This window comes from Rana temporaria, chromosome 2, assembly GCF_905171775.1.
Source record: "Rana temporaria chromosome 2, aRanTem1.1, whole genome shotgun sequence".
In the NCBI taxonomy this organism is placed as follows: Eukaryota; Metazoa; Chordata; class Amphibia; order Anura; family Ranidae; genus Rana; species Rana temporaria.
Genome location: NC_053490.1, coordinates 342,729,297 through 342,745,437, shown reverse-complemented (window position 1 = coordinate 342,745,437; position 16,141 = coordinate 342,729,297). Strand labels below are relative to the sequence as shown.

Genomic DNA, 16,141 nt, shown 5'->3' with positions numbered 1-16,141 from the left:
GGCACCGGAAAGACCGGGGGATAGGCGCCATCCCCCGGCAGAAGTCGCCGAAGTCCGAATGCCCCCCCCCTAATGTAAAAGAGCTTAAATGGGGTGGGGGCCCCCGGCGGAAGGCTTCGGAGAGGACCGAGGGATGGCGCCCTCCCCCGGCAGAAATCGCCGAAGCCCAGGGTCCCGGCGGAAGATCGGGAGAGAAGAAACCCCCCCCTTCAAAAAGAGCTAAAGAAGAAAGGGGGGGCCCCGAAGCTGACTAATAAATTATTTTATTCTGTGTGGTGTGTTTTTTAACTTTACATTTTCCCCAGGTGAATGGGTAGAGGTACAATGTACCCCATACTCATTCACATAGGGTGGGGGGCCGGCATCTGGGGGCCCCCTTATTAAAGGGGACTCGCAGATTCCAATTAGCCCCCGCCCGCATACCACGACAACCAATGGCAAGGGTTGTCGGGAAGAGGCTCTTGTCCCTATCGACATGGGGACAAGAGTGCTGTGTGGTGGGGGGGCAGTGCCCCCTCCTCCACAGCACACACTCCCCCATGTTGAGGGCATGCGGTCTGGTACGGCTCAGGAGGGGGGGGGCGCTCGCTCGTCCCCACCCCCATTCCTGTCCGGGCCAGACTGCGTGCCTGGGATGAGGGCTTGGTTTGGATCTGGGGGGGAACCCCGTGCCGATTTTCGGCGCGGGTTTAACCCCTCGCGTTCCAGACCAAGGAGGGGGACCCGCGCCGATTTCAAGTTTGAAATTTGGCGCGGAGTTCCCCTTCATGGTCAGCGCAGGCTGAAAACCGTTCGGAGATTCCCGTGCGCCGCGTCACGCAGCGCAATCACGGGTACGCCGCTTGGTATTTACCAAGATTTTCTCGGCGTACTGACAAGGCGCACGGGAATCCCTGAAATTTCCCTGTACGCATGCCCAGTATGAAAATGAACCTCTCGAGGTTCAGGCGCACTGTGTAAGCGTACGGGGATCGGTTTCCAAAAAACACTTTCACTTTCAATTCGGCCCGCCAAACACATTCAAACACATGTCACTTCACTTCCCCTGCATCACCCCACCTCCCCCCCTAATAAACTCCCGCCCGAATCCCCGATATTTACATTTCAATGTGCCGTGCGCCAGGTCTATCAGGCACACAATGCGCCCTCTCCTGGGCGCACTGAGCACTTTAGTAACTAATGAAATACACTGCACCAGCGTATTTCAATAGTAAATGTCAAAACGGCTGCTACTCCTGCTTTTACTCCATGAGTCATGGAGTAAAGGCTTGGTAAATCAGCCCCTATGTTCACAGGTCTTCCTTTATACAAATTAAAGCTTACCTTCCTAAAGAATAAAAAATCCATGTTGGTTACTACTAATGATACCATTTTCATAAGCAAATTCTTGGATATGGTCCCTTATCATTCTATCCAATAGTTTACATACTATTGATGTTAGACTGACCGATTTGTACTTTCCAGGTATATATCTTGGCCCTGTTTTGAATATTGATACGTTTGATTTTCTCCAATCTGCTGATAGCATTCCAATCAGTAAGCTGTCCTTAAAAATTAACACATTACTGGCTAGAACATGGAAAAAGTTATTTGAGAACTCTCAGGTATAAGCCATCTGACCCTGAGGATGTATTCACATTAAAGGAGTTGTAAAGGAAAATGTTTTTTCACCTTAATGCAATCTATGCATTAAGGTGAAACAACATCTGATACTGCCACCCCCCCCCCCCCGAGCCCCCGTTATACTGACCCCTCAAAAGTCCTGCGGGGTCCCGATATACTCTTCGACGCTCAGCCTGGCCGCTGATTGGCTAGAGCGGATGGATTGAGAGCAGCGCAGCCATTGGCTGGCGCTGCTGTCAATCACATCCAGTGACGCGGTGCGCCGAGGGGCGGGGACGAGTTATACAGTGAGCAGCTATGGCCGCTCGCTGTATCACGGGAGAGCGCCCGCAATTAGTGACCACCATGCAAGCTCTCGCATGACTGTGGTGACTAATTGCGGGGAGGACCAGAGACAGCCGCCGAGGGACCCCAGAAGACATGGATTGGGGGCACTCTGTGCAAAAAGAACTGCACAGTGGAGGTAAGTATAACATGTTAATATTAATTAAAATTTCCTTTAGTGACCCTTTAAGTCTTTCTAAAGTATTGTATTTACCGCTCGTTTCTGTCAGCCACATGGGAACAATCAAATGTTCTTAACCACTTCAATACAGGGCACTTTCACCCCCTTCCTGCTCAGGCCAATTTTCAGCGTTCAGTGCTGTCGCACTTTGAATGACGATTGCAGTCATGCAACACTGTACCCAAATACATTTTTAATGATTTTCTTCATACAAATAGAGCTTTCTGCTGTCGCACTTTGAATGACAATTGCGCGATCATGCAACACTGTACACAAATTAATTTTAAATGATTTTCTTCACACAAATAGAGCATTCTTTTGGTGGTATTGAATAACTGCTGGGTGTTTTATTTTTTAACAAAAAAAGAAAACCACGTTTTTTTTTCGTTTTGTCAATTTTGTAAATAAGTAATTTTTCTCCTTCACTGATGTGCGCTGATGAGGTGGCCCTTATGGGCACTGATGAGGCGGCACTATTATGAAACACTAATGGGCACTGATAGGCGGCATTGGTGGGCACTGATAGGCGGCACTGGTGGGCACTGATGGGAATTGTTGGGCAGCACTAAAAGGCAGCACTGACTGGCACCAGTAATGGGTACTGATTTGTGTCACTGATGGGCACTAATTGGTGACAATGCTGCAGCATTACTGTAATCAGTGCCCCGATTAGCTTCCCTGTTCTCAACTGCAAAGAGATGCCCCTGATCGGTTCTCCTTGCCACATACTGTCTGTGTGAGGCGAGGATAGCTGATTCATGGCACTTTCACATATACATGTGACTGGCTATGATCGGACACAGCCGTTCAAGAGCCATGTCAGTGGCTCTTTACAGAGATCAGGGTCGCGCCATTTCCTAGCAACACGGCGTGGCCACGGTCATTCTGGTGCGCCGGCATATGACGTCCACCCAGAACAAGAGCCGCATCGTCATATGACGTCCACCCAGAACAAGAGCCGCACTGTCATATTGTTCTGGTTCTATGCATCCCTACAAATTCTCTATTATGGATCATGAGGTCTCCCTCAAGAAACCACTTTTAATATCATTTTCAAGCATTTAGATATGCCTTCGGCCCACTGTTTACATGTATATATATTACTGCCATACAACCAAATATAGATTTCTATTTTTACCTGCAGGCTGTGCCACCACAGTTCTTGTAACCGCTGCTGGGATAGGCGAGATGGTTCTTCAGATACTAGTAGGAACGGTAAGAAACAACAAAATGATATACAGTATAGCAACCAACATTCTTCATATCACTTTTTGGACTAATTTAACTGGTAATAATGGCCGAAATGTTATGAATAGGAAACAATTGTTATAAATAATGACTGCAACCTATTAAAATTCTATCATACAATAAAATGTTTTTATAAGGCCCGGTACACACGAGCAAACATGTACGATGAAACCGGTCCGTCGGACCGTTTTCACTGTACATGCCTGCCAGAGGGCTTCTGTACGATGGTTGTACTAACCATCGTACAGAAGTCCGCGCGTAAACAATACGCGGGGCGTGTCCGCGTCGTCGCCGCGACGATGACGCGGCGATGACGCGGAGACGTGGGCGGGCCTGCCATTTAAAGGCTTCCACGCATGCATCGAAGTCATTCGACGCATGCGAGGGACGGCGGGCGCTCGGACATGTACGGTAGGTCTGTACTGACGACCGTACATGTCCGAGCGGGCAGGATTCCAGCGGACGGTTTTAAAACACGTCCAGGAATATTTGCCCGCTGGGAAAAGGCCCGGCGGGCAAATGTTTGCTGGAATTCGGCCCGCTCGCGCCTACACACGACCGAACATGTATGCTGAAACTGGCCCGCGGACCAGTTTCAGCATACATGTTTGGTCGTGTGTACGGGGCCTAAGAGTTTAATTATTATTATTCTGCAGGATTTATATAGCGCCAACAGTTTGTGCAGTGCTTTACAATGTAGAGGGGTGACAGTGCAATGACAATACAGTTCAATACAGAAGGGATGGGAATTATCTGCATTTTTAACCACTTAAGCCCCGGACCATTATGCAGGTAAAGGACCAGGTCCCTTTTTGCGATTTGGCACTGCGTCGCTTTCACTGACAATTGCGTGGTCGTCCTTTTTTTTCCCACAAATAGAGCTTTCTTTTGGTGGTATTTGATCATCTCTGCGGTTTTTATGTTTTTGCGCTATAAAAAAAAATAGAGCGACAATTTAAAAAAAAATTCAATATTTTTTTACTTTTTGCTATAATAAATATCCCCCAAAAATATCTAAAAAAAAATTTCCTCAGTTAAGGCCGATACGTATTCTTCTACATATTTTTGATTGGTTTGCCAAAAGTTATAGCGTTTACAAAATAGGGGATAGTTTTATGGCATTTTTAATAATAATTTTTTTTTTTTACTACTAATGGCGGCGATCAGTGATTTTTTTTGTGACTGCGACATTATGGCACACACATCGGACACTTTTGACACATTTTTGGGACCATTTTCACAGTGAAAAGTGCTATAAAAATGCACTGATAACTGTAAAAATTACACTGGCAGTGTAGGGGTTAACCAGGAGGGGGCGCTGTAGGGGTTAAGTGTGCCCTAAGGGAGTGTTCTTACTGTGGGGAGGCGTGGCTGTGCGTGTGACGTCACTGATCGTCATTCCCTAAGACAGGGAACAGACAATCAGTGACAGCCACACTAGGAAGCACGGGGAGAGGTTTATTTACACTTACCTCTTCCCCCGTTCTTCCTCTCTGTGACCCGGTCGTGGGACACCGGCGGCGACCGGGTCCGCGGGTACCACGGGCGCAGTCACGGGGGACAGGACTGCGCTTACTACCCAGGGCTGGCCATCTTAAAGGTGACGTACCTGTACGTCCATATGCCCAGCCGTGCCATTTTGCCGATGTAAATAGTCGTGCGGCGGTCCTTAAGCGGTTAAAGTATACACATTGGGGTTGATGTACTAAAACTGGAGAGTACGAAATCTGGAGCAGCTCTGCATAGAAACTAATCAGCTTCCAGGTTTTTCTTCCAGGTTTTTTGTCAAAGCTTAATTGAACAAGCTGAAGTTAGAAGCCGACTGGCTACCATGTACAGCTGCACCAGATTTTACACTCTCTAGTTTTAGTAAATCAAACCCCATTGACTCTTATCGGCATAAGAACTGTGATATTGTCAATACATCTCCACTACATTGTATTACAGCACTGAAAAAAGTGCCACCAGTGGAAGCATTTTGTGACTGAATGCAATATTGATTAGAACACACACTATGGGCCAGATTCACAGAAAACTCCGGCGGCGTAACGTATCGTCGTTACGTTACACCGCCGCAAGTTTTCAGCGCAAGTGCCTGATTCACCAAGCACTTGCGTGTAAACTTACGGCGGTGTAACGTTAACCCGTCTGGCGCAAGCCCGCCCAATTCAAATGGAGCATGTACCATTTAAATTAGGCGCGCTCCCGCGCCGGACGTTCTGCGCATGCTCCGTTCACAATTTTCCCGCCGTGCTTTGCGCGAAATTACGGCGCCCCGATGTGTTTGTGAATGGCGATGTGCGTAACGTACTTACGCCGAAAAAAAAAATTCAAATTCGACGCGGGAACGACGGCCATTCTTTAACATGGTGGAGTAATTTTACACCATGTTAATAGCACTCTTAACTTTGCGACGGGAAAAAAAAACTTGCAACGACGTAACGAACGTGCGTACCTTCGTGGAACGCCGTAAAAGCTAATTTGCATACCCGACGCTGGAAAACCACGCGAACTCCACCCAGCGGCGACCGAAGTATTGCATCCTAAGATCCGACGGTTTAAGTCAATTACACCTGTCGGATCTTAGGGCTATCTATGCGTAACTGATTCTATGAATCAGCCGCATAGATACTCTCAGAGATCCTCTGTGAATCTGGCCCTATAAACCTAGTTTACCAGTTTTTAATTAATTGTAAACTAGCACGTTAAAGCCTTTTATTATTTCCTATAAATCCATAAAACAGTTATGCCGCGTACACACGGCCGTTTTTCGGGTTGTAAAAAATTACGTTTTTTTTTTAATGTCATTAACCACTTCAATACCGGACTTTAAAACCCACCTCCATACCGGGCCTATTCTGGCATTTCTCTCCTACATGTACAAATCATCATTCTTTTGCTAGAAAATTACTCAGAACCCCCAAACATTATATATGTTTTTTTAGCAGACACCCTAGGGAATAAAATGGTGGTCATTGCAACTTTTTATCTTGCACGGTATTTGCGCAATCATTTTTCAAACACCTTTTTTTGGGGGAAAAAATGGTTTGATGAATTAAAAAATAACAAAACAGTAAAGTTAGCCCAATTTTTATGTAAAATATGAAAGATGATGTTATGCCGAGTAAATAGATACCTAACATTTCATGCTTTAAAATTGCGCACACTCATGGAATGGCGCCAAACTTCGTTACTTAAAAATCTCCATAGGCGATGATTTGACATTTTTTACAGGTTACCAGAGGAGGTCTAGTGCTAGAATTGTTGCACACGCTCTAATGCACGCGGCGACACCTCACATGTGTGGTTTGAACGACGTTTACATACGTGGGTGGGACTTACATGTGCGTTCGCTTCTGAGCGCAAGCTACTGGGGACAGGGGCGTTTTAATTTTATTTATTTATTTTTTATTTTACGTATTTATTAATTTTTTTACACTTTTTTTACTTTTTTTTCCGATCGTTTTTATTCCTATTACAAGGAATGTAAACATCTCTTGTAATAGGAATAGTGTGTGACAGGTCCTCCTTAAGGAGACATTCGGGGTCAATAAGACCCCACATCTCTCCTCCAGGCTGGAGGCTGGCATATTCATCATGCTGTAACAGACTGAAAAGCGCGAATCGTCTTTTACTAACACCAAATCAGCAAAAGCAGCCCCAAGGGTGGCGCCATCCGAATGGAGCTTCCCCTTTATAGTGCCGTTGTACGTGCTGTACGCCACCGCGCTTTGCTAGAGCATTTTCTTTTCATGATCGTGTGTAGGCAAGGCCGGTTTAACGATTGGGTTGAAAAAAACTTTGTTTTTTCTAGACCATTAAAAATGTCATTTTTTACATCCTGAAAAAAGGTTATGTTTACGCGGCATAATGACATAATGACATAATGACAAAAATATTTTGTTGACTTGGACGGTGTCCTGTGATCAGATCTCCTTCCTAGATCTTGAATTTTTTAAAAAGAATAATCAGTTGCAAACTAGGAACCATTTCAAGGTCACGGACCGTAATGGTTTTATACCCCTGTCTAGTTGCCATCATAGACTTTGGTTATGTAACATCTCAAGAGGGCAATTTGTGAGATTACGGAGAAATTGCTCATCTGAGCTTGATTTCCTCTCACAAGCCCAAATATTAGCCGAGAGGTTCACACAAAAGGGATACTCCTTACCTAGTATGGATGAGGAAATTGAGAAAGTCAGATCTATGGTTAGAACAACTATCATTGCTGACAAACCTTTGAGTGTGGTAGCAAATGAGATCCCTAGTAATTATAAACTTATTTTGGACTACAATATCCAACATAAAAAGTTCGAAAGAATTGTAGCCAAACATTGGCCTATCTTAAAGAGGGATTTGACTTTGGGGCCTGTTCTCCCATAGCGTCCTCAATTCATATATAGGAAAGCTCCGGCATTAAGGGATTGTATTGCCCCGGGGATTATAGATCCACCTATAATTGCCCAGCCTAGGTTATTCAACTTTTTATCTGGTTTCTACGCTTGTGGTAGATGTGCGACTTGCAAACACGTAAAGAATAATGTTAAAAACGCAAAACGTTCACCTCTTCTGTTACACATGTAGAGTACCCCATCAAACAACTGGTCACTTGCACCACTGAGGGGGTGGTGTATATGTTAGAGTGCGGATGCGGATTACAATACGTGGGGCGCACCTCACGCGCGCTCCACGTACGTGTGGGGGAGCATATCAGCTGCATAAAAAGAGGTATAAAAACGCACAGTGTATCGAGACATTTTAGACAGCATCATCATCGTGACCCAAAGGGGTTAAAATTCTGGGGGATAGAGAAGGTGTCAAGACATTGGAGGGGTGGACACTTTATCAGACAACTAAGGCCCCATACACACGAGAGGATTTATCCGCAGATACGGTCCAGCGGACCGTATCCGCGGATAAATCCTCTCGTGGATTTCAGAGGATTTCTATGCGATGGCGTGTACACACCATCGCATTGAAATCCGCGCTGAAATCCTCTGCCGATGACGTGTCGCGCCGTCGCCGCTATTATGACGCGGCGACGGGCGCGACGCTGTCATATAAGGAATTCCACGCATGCGTCAAATCATTACGACGCGTGCGGGGAATCCCTTTAGACGGATGGATCCGGTAAGTCTGTACAGACGAGCGGATCCATCCGTTGGAATGGATTCCAGCAGATGGATTTGTTGTGCATGTCAGCAAATATCCATCTGCTGGAAATCCATCCCAGGGGAGATTTATCTGCGGATAAATATCCGTTGGCATGTACACACCATAGGATCTATCCGCAGAAACCCATTTGATGGGATTTATCTGCGGATAGATTCTATGGTGTGTATGGGGCCTTAGTCTTTGTGAATCCTTTTGGATTTTTGAGTTCAAAGTTGCCTCCCCGGCTGGTTTGAACGTAGAGTTCGACCTGAACTGCTTCATCTCAGATAGATGAGGTGGATTATAGGCGTACTGCTCTGGAACACTTTAGAATATGATGTCATTTTTAGTTCAGGATTCTCTGGATTTCAATTTGTCTAAAAAGGTTTTTATCTTAAAAAAATATATATATATATATATATATATATTTTGTATGTATATATATATCTTTTTTTTTTTTTTTTTTCATCATTTTTTACATTTTTCATTTTTTATTTTCATATATTTTTTCATGAGTCCGTTATTTATTTTTATATTTTCTAATATTAATCTTAATATTGGATATTGATTATGTACAATGTGATAGTGTATGTTGACTCACTTATTTAGGCGATCGTGGATGACGTTCTGTTTTTTACAAATATATTGGCATATAAATCTGAGTGTTTTTGCACCTATATAGGTGCAAACTCATTTTAATTCTATTAGCACGAACTATGTTCTAATTTATGATATGACATTACCGTTGAATTTTATATTTTGAATTTTTCCTTTTGCTTGCCGGATTTAGTCAAGTTAATCATTTTAGCCATGTGTTCGTTTTAATAATTTTCCCTAGCTGTTGTGCTGCCATTCCTAGTTTATTAACTCTTTATGTGAGATGCAATTGCTGTTACAAGCAGCTTCTCCATTAGGATGTGATTGGTGGACATGTTGCTGGGGTTACATATAAATATTAGTCATGGGAGACATTTTAGTGTGTGTTCCCTTAACCCACGCTGAAGAAGTCCTGCCCACGGGATGTAACGCGTACAGAGGGGAGGAGCCACGCACAGTGTCACCCATGACCGCCGCAGATTACAGACAGACGGTTTTACATGCTGTTATATGCTATTACGCTGACACTCGGCATACTGAGTGTCCTTACATGTGAGTGCAACTTTTTATTTGCTCGTTTTTAATAAAATAAATCCAATCGGAGAGCACTAGATTTTTCCCTTTCTTTTCAATTATATGGTGGTATCCCTGTTGGAAAGTCTTTGGGTCTGGATCCGTGGTGCTGAGCTCATCCATCCGTTTCCTATGGAGGCTGTCAGCTGTTGATTTAAACAGATATGCTTTGTGATCTGCAAGGGTCTAAGCTATGAGGTGAGAGGCCATCTTTCACTGGTGGTGGATAGTATATGGTGTCATCTCTTCACTTTCACTCTGGAATTTCTTTTCGTTGGATTGACCGAGAATTTATTTATTTATTTATTCATTTATGGATTTTTTCACATGGACACTGATTTTCTTTTATTATATACACTAGTTATTGTGTATTCTTTCACTTTATTTATTTATTTTAATGTTGTCTAATTGCGCTGCACTGTTTACATTATATAGCTATATTTGGGAATTTTTTATGAATTTGTCCTTAGTGCTGGCTTGCATTTATTAGGTTGTTAGTTTTATTTTTCCAGCGCTGAATATCATTTTCTATTTGACTCTTCCATGAAGACCATATTTGTACAAGTATCTCTTTATAGTGGAATAGTGTACCACAACTCCAGTGTCTGCCAGATTTTTCTGGAGAGATCGTGCAGTCAAACGTGGGTTTTGAACTGCTTTTCTCACAATCCTGCGAGCTGTTCTGTCAGATCTTGCTTAAACTTCCACTGTTCCTGACGACTGCCATTTCTTAATTACATTTCGAACAGAGGATGTTGACATCTGAAAACGCTTTGCTATCTTCTTATAGCCTTCTCCAGCTTTGTGAGCGTCAACTATTTTCAGTTTCAGTTTTCTAGACAACTGCTTAGAAGAACCCATGGTGCTGATTGTTGGGGCAAGGTCAGATGAGTCTGGGCATTTAAAACCTTTGAGATTGACATCACCTGGTCTTCCCAGACGATGATTGAGAACAATCCATGACACTGGCAAGTCTCAGCTTTGCAAAGGTGTCAGTACAAGATATTAATTCTGCAGGGTGCTCAAACTTTTGCAGACGCCATTTTTTTGTTTTCTGTAATTTTGAAAGTGTAAAATGATGGAAATAAAATCTAACTTTTTTTGACATATTATAAGAATGTCTAATCTGTAATTTGATGCCTTTTGGAGATTTGTCCATCTTTCCTTGGCTTCGTTATGCACATTAATACAAATTTTTACCGGGGGTGCCCAAACTTTCGATCCCCACTGTATGCCAAGAATCCACTCCTACTGCTGAACAGTAAAAAAAATCTCTAATAAATGTTCAAGTGCTACTAAACCCAGTAATATGAAAAATAGTTCATCCCCCCCACCACAGTGCCAACAGCTTATAAATCTTTTTACATTAAAATACTGCCACTATATACCTTTTTTTTTGGCCATGGTCACGTGATAAACTGCAGGGTCTGCCCAAGTGCTGACTGTTCAGGTAAGAAGAGATTTCCACTACAGCATGTGTGCTTATGCTGTTATGGGAGGTGGATTACCCATGAAGAGGTATAATCCAACCCACTGTGTTCTTTTTTTAAGAATTGGCCACGGAGAAGGGAGACACTGGGCTGTCATTTAGAATCTGTATACATGCCTACATGTGTGTTGTCAATATCATGTGACCTGAAAAGCACAGCTCAACAAAAAAATATTCTCTCCAGCAATAGAGGCCAAACTGAGCATGCTCCAATTTGCTACAGCAGGGGAAAAAATCGTTCCTGATCCCCCCCCCCCCCCCCCAAGAGGCAATCTGATTTTCCCTGAATCAACTTTACCGATAAAAGGTTAGTAGTTAGTACTGTGAGGATGGGACCCTGTTCTGTGGGAGAAATGGCTGCTTTACTCCAAAATCTGTAGAGAAACACAAGTTAATTGGTCAGCTGTGGTTTGGGCTTTTTAAGGCTGATCTAAACAGCATTCAGGGCCCCACCCTACAGACAGGAGGTCTATTCCTAGGAGCCAGGAGAGCTCCCATACCTCTGAGAGAAGAGAGAGGCTGCATGGTTTGCAGCTAGAAGCTGTGTGCGTCAAAAGGACAAGTCACTGTGTGCGAATCAAACGCTGTGTGCAGATAAGTCGCTGCGTGCGAATCAGACGCTGTGTGCGACTGTTGATTTTTTTTGCAAGATACAGAAATTATGAAACCCCCCTGCGAGGGCTGCTTTTGTTTCTTGTGAACTTTGAACTTTTCTTTTAAATAAAAGTGGGCTACCAGGCCCTTAAAACTCAGTTCCAGGTTGGCGTCTCACTGAAAAACGCATCTACCATTGGAGTATGATCCCCCAATCTTACAGTACCCAGTTTATCCATGCAGTGCTGACAAATGGGGTAAGGGAACAGTCTATAGCACTTTGTAGTTTGTGTAACCTGTAAGCAGTGGGGGGGGGGGGGGGCAATTTGTGGTGGTGTACATTCATGTTAAATATAAATTATATCTCAATAATGTTTGCATATTATGTATTACAGGTGATTGAAACTCAGGGAAGTTACAGTTTCCTAGTTTGTGGGATCAGTCTCTCCACATTGGCCTTTACTCTATACATTGTACTGTTAGTGCTTGATAACATGCATCCAAGGGAATCAAAAGGTAAGGGAACCAGTTTGTGCACTGATAAGGTGCTGCAGTTTTTTGTATTGCTTTTACATACAAAGTAGATTGATTCATGGCAAAATCTGCTCAGACAACAGGATTGAGATGATTGTGTCATCCTTGAACTAACATCATAATCTAAGAAATAGATGCTTACCCTTTTTGATTCCAAAAATGGCACCAGCTCTTAGGGGGAGAAAGTAACACGAAGGCATTGGTATTACTACCTGTAAATTACTACCTGTAATTGTTACACTTGCAGAATAATTACATTTTCTTGCACTTAACATGTAAAAATGTCATAGTCCACTTGCAACAGAAAAATCTAAATCCACTGCACTGGCTTCTGCCTCACTAAAGGGTTTCACAAGAAACATTTAACTGACCAAACTTCAAGTAAGTACGTTATTTTTTTTATTTTTTTCTGAGCCTGGGTTGAAGTCAGGACCTGCGCTAGAGAATTCAAGCATCTTTCAGATGCATTAACTAAGCTGAGGATGGAGACTACCATTATTCTCAATGGAAAGCCCATTATGAAAACATTAAGGGCCTCTTTATAGCACAAAGTCAAGAAAGAAGACTTTGTTAAATGAAAACTATAATGGTCAGTTATTGCTTTAACCACTTCAGCTCCAGAAGGATTTCCCCCTTCCTGACCAGGCCATTGTTTGCGATACGGCACTGCGTCACTTTAACTGACAATTGCACACATTGTGACGTTGTACCCAAACAAAATTGATTTACTTATTTCCCCACAAATATAAAAAATTTTGCGCTATAAACAAAAAAAGAGCGTAAATTTTGAAAAAAAATACTATTTTGCACTTTTTGCTATTATAAATATAAAAAAAAAAAAGTAAAAAAAAAATGAAATTTCTTCATCAATTTAGACCGACATATTTTCTACATTTATTACATATTTTTGGTAAAAAAATGTATATAAAAAAAAAGCAATAAGCGTATATTGATTAGTTTGTGCAAAAGTTATAGCATCTACAAAATGGGGGATAGATTTATGTAATTTTTATTATTATTTTTTTTACTAGTAATGACGGCGATCTGCGATTTTTATTGGGACTGCGACATTGCAGCTGACAGATCGGACACTTTTTTGGGACCATTGACATTTATACAGCGATCAAAGCTAAAAATAACCACTGATTACTGTATAAATGTCACTGGCAGGGAAGGGGTTAACACTAGGGGCGATCAACGGGTTAACTGTGTTCCCTAGGTGTGTTTCTAATTGTGGGGGGACGGGACTGACTAGGAGAGGAGACATATCGTTGTTCCTATTTAGTCACTTTTATAAACAAACATTTAATACAGAAAAATTTATTTAGTCACTTTTATAAACAAACATTTAATACAGAAAAATTTTAGGTACACTATAGAGAAGCTTTCTGCTTCGAGGCAAGATCTGTTTGACTAAAACCGTCAAACAAATGTTGCTGTGATGAGTTGATCACCTTGAGCTATTAAGGTATGTGAACAACAGGCTTTGCACAAGAGGTTATAAAGAAATTTTATAAAAAAAAAAAAAAAAAAGTAAAACAAAAAAGAAGAGTTCTACCTGTTAGCACAAAAATATAACATTAATGTGAAATGTTTCATATTTACCCACTTAAAAAATATATATATATTCTTAAAATGTCCTTTTAAAAAAACTCCCTACCCTCATGAGGTCCTATAACATACTTATGTGTTTTTGTTACTTAAAAGCAGCCCTGGTGCATTGTTTCTCAGTTTTCTACCAGCTTTGTAGAGGTAATGACCCCAATGTTCCTTTTAGAATAGGAAGCCGATTTGGAATAGGCTTAAAACAAAATCATAGTTTTGCTCTTAAAGAGGAAGTAAACCCTTAATTAAAAAAAAAAACCCTGCAAGAGAAAGGCATTATGTGTCACTTACCTGCAATCAAAGCCCCCAAAGTCCTCCTCCGTCCCATCCACCGCCGCCGCCATGTCCCCTCGTCACTTCTTCCTGGTCTCGCCGCTCCAGCGCTGTGATTGGCCCGGAGCGGCAAAGACGTCACTCCAGCGCATGCACGCGGGACCGGTAGGTCCCTGTGCATGCACGCGGGACCAGTAGGTCCCCGTGCATGCGTGGAAATACGCCATTATCTGCAATAATGGCATTGACAAATGTCAGTGCGCCTGCGCCGTTGTCTACGGCGAGCATACGCCGTAGACAAAGAAAAAAGAATGAAGCTAGATCAGTTGTTATGCAATTCCAAGGAATCACAATCACACCCCGACAAAATTTGGAAATTTGTAGGAGAAAAAAGCCCATGGGATGGTACGGATTGTAATAATAGGATGGAATTGTCAAAAAGTATATAAAAATAGAAAAGTTTATTTGGTATAAATCATGATAGTCACAATATATACAACAAATTAGAAAAAAATTCATTTAAAACAAAGGAATTGTCATACACAGTGAATTCACCAATATGCAGAAATCCACACCCGAATGCTGACAAATAAATCAAGACAAGCAAGGGTGAATAAAACCCGACATGTTTCGGAGGCAGACGGTTAGGTTAATTCATAAACCATATGCAAATTCCTTCTTCTGGGGTTCTTAATATTGGTGTAAACAATAATATTTAATTTTTCCTAGTAAGGAGAAAAGAAAAACATAATGGGCCAGATTCACGTAGCTCAGCGGATCTATAGATCCGCTCGATCTACGTGAATTAAGATCCGCTCCCGCAAGTTTAGGAGGCAAGTGGCTAATTCACAAACCACTTACCTCCAAACTTGCGACGGCGGATCCTAAATCCCCCAGCGGAATTCAAATTCCGCGGCTAGGGGAGTGTCATATTTAAATCAGGCGCGTTCCCGCGCCGATTTAAATGCGCAGGCGCCGTCCGCGAAATTTCCCGGCGTGCATTGCTCCCACTGACGTCGCTAGGACGTCAGTGGTTGCGACGCGTACGTAAACTACGTAGTTCCGTATTCGAGAACGACTTACGGAAACTACGTAAAAAAATTCAAATTCGACGCGGGAACGACGGCCATACTTAACATTGGCTGCGCCTGCTTTTAGAAAGGGTAAGTATAAGACTGGTATGGCGCTAGGGAAACGACGTAAGAACACAGCGTCGGGTCCGTGTACGTTCGTGAATTTGCGTATCTCGCTGATTTACATATTATTCAGTGTAAATCAGCAGGAACGCCCCCGGCGCCATTTTTAATTAAAAAAAAGATCCGACAGTGTAACACAGTTACACCTGTCAGATCTTCGCCCTATCTATGCGTAACTGCTTCTATGAATCAGGCGCATAGATAGGACCTGTCTAAGTCAGAGATACGATGGTGTATCTGTAGATACACCGTCGTATCTCTTTGTGAATCTGGCCCATAGTTTATAGGATTGTTCATTTCTTAGATTGCTTCTAGAGCTTTTTGTTTTGCATATCATTTACAGACATTATGTCCAACATCAAATACAGTCTATTTAGTGACTAGAAAAAAAAAAAATACATAGGGCCATATCCACAAAAGAGATACTCCGGCGTAAGCCGTCGTATCTCTGGTTCTAACTTTGGAACTGATCCTCAGAAGCAGTTTTCCTAAGTTAGGCAGAAGATCCGACATCTGTAAGGGACTTACACTGCCGGATCTTAGGATGCAGTACCGCATCCGCCACTGGGGGCATTTCGAGTCGAAATGCCTCTTCTAGTATGCAAATTAGCACTTAGGGCGATCCTCAAAGCTTTTGTGCCTAGTTTTTTCGCCGTAAGTGTTAGTTTGCCTGGTGTAAAACTAGGGCTGCTTTTACAAAGTGTAAAGTTAGTCACACATTGTAAAGGCCCATTCAAGCGACAGCATTTG

At 42.7% G+C, this 16,141-nt stretch overlaps 1 protein-coding gene across 1 annotated transcript in view; it reads left to right on the top strand.

Annotated features, from left to right (window-relative positions):
* Nucleotides 1–16,141, top strand: part of MFSD4A (major facilitator superfamily domain containing 4A) — a 176,167-nt gene that overhangs the window by 141,033 nt on the left and 18,993 nt on the right. The window contains exons 8-9 of the mRNA XM_040337542.1: nt 3,273–3,343; nt 12,179–12,299. Coding sequence (XP_040193476.1) covers nt 3,273–3,343; nt 12,179–12,299 — 192 coding nt within the window. The remainder of the gene's footprint in view (nt 1–3,272; nt 3,344–12,178; nt 12,300–16,141) is intronic.